Source organism: Coffea arabica, chromosome 3c (genome assembly GCF_036785885.1).
Source record: "Coffea arabica cultivar ET-39 chromosome 3c, Coffea Arabica ET-39 HiFi, whole genome shotgun sequence".
Taxonomy (NCBI): Eukaryota; Viridiplantae; Streptophyta; class Magnoliopsida; order Gentianales; family Rubiaceae; genus Coffea; species Coffea arabica.
This window is the reverse complement of record NC_092314.1, coordinates 2,422,321-2,427,375: the sequence shown is the minus strand read 5'-3', so window position 1 is coordinate 2,427,375 and position 5,055 is coordinate 2,422,321. Positions and strand designations below refer to the sequence as shown.

The following is a 5,055-nucleotide window of genomic DNA, read 5'->3' as shown; positions in this document are numbered from 1 at the left end:
TCTTTGTCGGCATATTCCACGTTTGCCAGCAACTACTAAGTATGATAAATAGACATTTTGATACTCCTCTAGTACGTTCTTGCTCCAATTAAGCATTACTGTACTATTTGGAAATCTTCTGAGAACAAGGGATGTCAGGTCCACAGTGCTGTGAAAATGCACCAAGCTTGAGCTCCGGTTCTGGAGCTGGGCATGTGGAAGAACTTGGAGGCCTCCAATCTTACGTTACTGGGTCTGCTGATTCCGAGATTGCTGTTTTGCTTGTCTCTGATGTTTTTGGTATGCTTTTCCCTCCAAAACTTATCTGGGATTTTGAGAGTTGCAATCTTTCGTTCTATTTAGTCCGTAGTTTGTTGGATAAATTATTTGGTCTTATCCAAATTTGTACGTTTATGGTTTCTTTTGTTAGCGTCTGAAAGTGTGAACGTGGTCGGGTGTTAGTTTTTTGTTAATATCTTACTGTTTTGTCAATCATCATATCTTGTTTTTACATACTGATTATTAGCAAGGGTCAAGAAATTGCAGAACAAAGTACCCTCCCTCGGAGTTATATGATTTCTTGTCTTTTTACCTTCCTTTTGTTTGTAGTGGAAGCTACTTTTACTAGGCACTTTATTGTTAAAGGTACTCATGTAGTTATCTTGGATCCAGAATTTTGGATATGTATTATATGTGCATTATCTGTGCATCCTGTTCCCCTGGCATCAGAGCTGAAAAATTTTGGCTTCTCTATTGTGACCTTGAAATCATAACCTCCAGCGGAAGGCAAATTTTTAACTCATGGTTCATTTTGTGCAGGATATGAAGCTCCAAAGTTGAGGTATGAGATTTAAGAACCTCTTCCCTTTAGGATTCTTCTAGTTTTTGGTTGGTTTTCTTCTTCTTGTCCTGGGAGGAAACTGGGGGGGGGGGGGGGGGTGTTGGAGTGAGTTTATTAAATTTCTTTGTTGTGCCCTTTTCCTTGATAGGCTGGGCTTCCATTCACATGACAAATGAAAAGCAACAAGCTTTGTGTCTAATACCATAATCTGACTTTAAGAGTCACGCTCATGTATGTTTTCCATCTTGTTTCCTCCATTATTTAGAAAAAAGATGAAGCTGGGACACCATTTTCTGTGTCTATAAGAGGATAAACAGCATCTGAAGTTCCTGGCTTAAATATAAACATACCAGCAGCATTTGTGTTGTTCTACTTCTTTTGGCATCATACAGTTCTAATGTAGTTTATGTACATGCTACTAAGCTGTCGCTTATCAACTAAAGCTACTGAGCTGCAGTCCTGTATATAGAGTAATCCTATGCAGTAAAAAGTAATATGTAGTAATATGTGATTTCTAAACTATTGTATTATATTTTCAACTGTGAAGGAAGCTTGCAGACAAAGTTGCAGGGGCTGGATTTTTTGTTGTAGTTCCAGATTTTTTTTTCGGAGATCCTGTACTAGTGTTAGAGGGGACTGATCTTGATGCTTGGCTGAAGAAACATGGACCTGTAAGCCTTCTTCTTAGTAACAGCCTAATCACTGTTTTTTTGCTGAATTCGATAGCTGGAGGTGACTACAGTGATTAATCTCTGCATTGGATGCTATAATTTCCTTTTACCATATCGGGAGTTCTGTTTTTCTCTCCAGTTTGAACCATGCCAAGATTTTACATAAATTAATTATTTTAGATCTCAGACTTCATGCTGGTGCTTCCTGAACGGCGGGTTTGTCTTTTTATTCTGATTTGTGGGATCAAATATTGAACCAGTCAAAGCTATTTTGCCATTGGCACTCTTAAAAGCTAAAGTATAGCTCATGACTTTCCTTTTGCTATATTTTCTACATTGCATTCATCTGGGATAGCCCAGTTATGGTTGGAACATTTCATTCATGAGAGTTGGATTTGCCACAAGTCTTCTGCACAGGAAATATTATCAACATTACACTTTTGTTGTTTTGATTTGGGGGTTCTTACACTTATCTTGGCTATTTTAGACTGAAGAACATTTGGCAATGTTCAATAATTTAGATAACTAGTGTGAATGAAGGTCAGAGGTTAATATCTTGAACATCAACATTCACTTAAGTCAATCAGTATGACTTTTGAATGGCAGATTTGTGCCCGTAAAGAATGGAGTTAAACTGAAGGTAATACCTTTACACAAATGTACTAGTGTATGAGTGCAACTTGTGGTGCATGCGTCATACATTGATAATTTAGAATTCCATGAGGTTTAAATTTACTTTTATGATTAGTGCCCAGCTCTTGTTTGTGCATTTCATTCATCAAAGTTGACAATTAAAAGAAAAACAAGAAACCTCTTTTGCGTCAGGAGTTTTCATGTACATCAATCTAGTTTTCTTGATTTGGGCATTTTATTATACCTATCTTTAGTTGGCTATTATAGACCGAATGATGTTTGACTGAGTTAAATTCCCGGACAACAAAGCTGAATGAAGATCTGAGGTTTATGTCTTGAATCTAGGATTCAGTTTAGTATCTTCGTATGTATTTAGAATGGCAGACTTGTGCCAGTAAAGAACAGAGTGGACTGAAATGCTTCTCTGGTAATACCGCTTCTCAAAAAGACTACTCAATGAATGCAAAAATGTTTATTCTACACCATACATTGATAATTCAAACTCCATCAGATTTTGATCCACTTCTCTGGTTAGTTTCCTTCTCTTTTCTTCTTTTCCATATCCTTCTGGTCGATATTAAGTTGGTAGTAATCTTCCTTGCGCTTTCAGATTACCTTCTGAATCTGCTAGAATAATACTTACTGGTTTGGCACTTATTATAGTTCATTCTAAATCTTGGGTGCCACCTTTAAAAGTCACCTTCCATGAGTAAGGGTGGGAGGACTGTGCCTGTTCAAATATTAAAACTCTACTAAGCTTTTTCTGAGTCCTAGATTGGAAATATTTATCTAGAAAACTTCTTTTTTGCAAAGGATCAAGGCTTCGAGCATGCAAAGTCAGTCATTGAAGCTCTAAAAGGCAAAGGCATCACTAAAGTTGGAGCTGTAGGCTTTTGCTGGGGAGGTAAGATCTTTTTCTGGACAAGTGACAACAGTTGCTAGTTTAATGTTTCCAAGTGTCCAGTCTGCTTCTCCGTTCCTAGGAAAGATTGTAATTTGGTTTTCTTTAGTTTACTAACACCAGTTCTTACATTTTCAGCAAAAGTTGTTGTGGAACTAGCAACATATGCCTGTATCCAAGCTGCAGTGATTTTACACCCTGCTTTCGTCACTTTAGAAGATATTCAGGGTATAGACCTGTTCTTAACCTTTTTCTTCTTCAATTTATATATGGTTATCAAAAACTGGGGCATTTATTCAAGACATATTCATCTTTACCTAATTTGAACTGTATAGTTCTATATTCTCTGGCATTTTCGTAATGCATGCCATTATTTTGAGTCGCTTTAAACTAGTTCTCCTTTTTGCATACCTGTGATTGCTGTAGCTTGACTTGATTATCTCCAGGTTATAGTTTGGAACTCCTAGTAAATTATACTGGATTTTAGATTTGGGAGGTTTGGTGGCTCTTCTGGCTTCAGTTTTATGAATGCAATAAATGAAACTTTTTTGTGGTATATTTTAGGGGTCAAAGTTCCAATGTCAATATTGGGTGCTGAGACAGACCACACAGGGCCACCAGAGCTACTGAGAAAATTTGGCCAGGCCTTGGATGCTAAGCCTGAGGTAAGAAACTTAAGATACTTTTTATCCTTTTAAATCTGGCGCCTGTCTATAAGCTATCTGTTTAGTTGTCACATCCTATAGTTCTTCCATACTTGCTCTTTGTCTAACCGTTTGAATAGTTCCATCTGTACATTGAAAGGCCTAAGCCCATTAGAGACTGACTGAGCTGAAATGCTTAGTTTAGCATCCTTTCCTACTCTTGCAATTAAATTTCAAGTTGTCCAAATCAGAGTTGATCAAAAGTTTTGAGATTTATCAAAGTTGACAAATGAGGAGGACGTACGTTGACAGGGATTTTCTTGCAGGTTGATGGTTTCGTGAAGATATTTCCTGGGGTTGCTCATGGATGGTCTGTGAGGTACAAGGATGAAGATGAAAAAGAGGTGAAGGCAGCAGAAGAGGCTCATCAGGATTTGTTGGGTTGGTTGGTTAAGTATCTCAAGTAGCTCTCTTCAAAAGTTGCATCCTATTCCATTTAAGGATTCAGAAGTCCGTTGTTCCCTGTTGTTGTATTTTGATTTTTCAATGTTTGCTGTGTTCGAGATTTCGTTTGAAGTTATGAAAAGATTACTCCATCGGTTGGCCTTTGATCTGTGCTCGAGCATACATACGTGGTTTTTGATTTTTTTTTTTTTTTTCATTTTGTGATTATGATTCCTTTTATTTTTTCTTCAAAAAGCAAATTGCTAGACAACGATACGGAATTAGAGGGATCCCCATCCGTACTCAGAAACTGTCTCTCTTATTTCTTGACCGAGCAAATTGTCATCAGATAATAATCTAAATTAGAAGGACATCCTTATCTCTGTACTCAAAATTGTTCCATCAAACGTGTACTTAATGATGTAACATCATGATAATGTAGACCCACGTAAAAAAAGAAATGATATGCTTGACCAGAGCTGCATTCTTTGATCACAGATTACTACATGTGTTCAAAGAAATCCAAGAGAACTGATTATTATTATTACTATTTTTTTTTTTAATACAGAAAGGTGAGTAATGGAATGCATAGGATTCATTGTATATATGGATGCAGAGGTCTTTTGGTGACTTTTGGACTTGGTATATTAAACAAATTAAGGGATACAAATTAAAGCACCTAGATATATATGTAGTTGGCATTAGGGGTGCACGCGAGCACTTGGCTCGAACTCAGGTTGACCGAGTTCGAGCCGAGTTTCGAGTCAAAAATCCCCGGCTCGAGGCTCGTCGAGCTACTCGTCGAACCGGGGTTATTTAAATAATATATATGTATTATAATTATAAAATGACCATTATGGATATAAGTTATATGGAATTTATAAAATATCCTTCGTTATCGAGCCTTATCGAGTCGAGTTTCGAGCTTAGAGCGAGTACATC

The 5,055-nt window shown here is 37.1% G+C and overlaps 1 protein-coding gene across 1 annotated transcript; it reads left to right on the top strand.

Annotated features, from left to right (window-relative positions):
- LOC113734060 (endo-1,3;1,4-beta-D-glucanase-like) lies at window positions 1-4,282 on the top strand. Its single transcript, XM_027260381.2, has 7 exons — window positions 1-279; window positions 799-820; window positions 1,368-1,491; window positions 2,938-3,028; window positions 3,164-3,253; window positions 3,590-3,690; window positions 3,996-4,282. Exons 1-7 carry the CDS (start codon window positions 132-134, stop codon window positions 4,134-4,136), a joined length of 717 nt encoding a protein of 238 aa, XP_027116182.1. The 5' UTR covers window positions 1-131; the 3' UTR covers window positions 4,137-4,282.
- The last annotated feature ends 773 nt before the right edge of the window (window positions 4,283-5,055 follow it).

Coding starts and splice junctions, on each gene's coding strand:
- LOC113734060 (XM_027260381.2), top strand. CDS start 132: ATGTCAGGTCCACAGTGCTGTGAAAATGCACCAAGCTTGAGCTCCGGT. Junction 280..798: donor GCTTGTCTCTGATGTTTTTG/GTATGCTTTTCC, acceptor CATTTTGTGCAG/GATATGAAGCTCCAAAGTTG. Junction 3,254..3,589: donor CACTTTAGAAGATATTCAGG/GTATAGACCTGT, acceptor GGTATATTTTAG/GGGTCAAAGTTCCAATGTCA.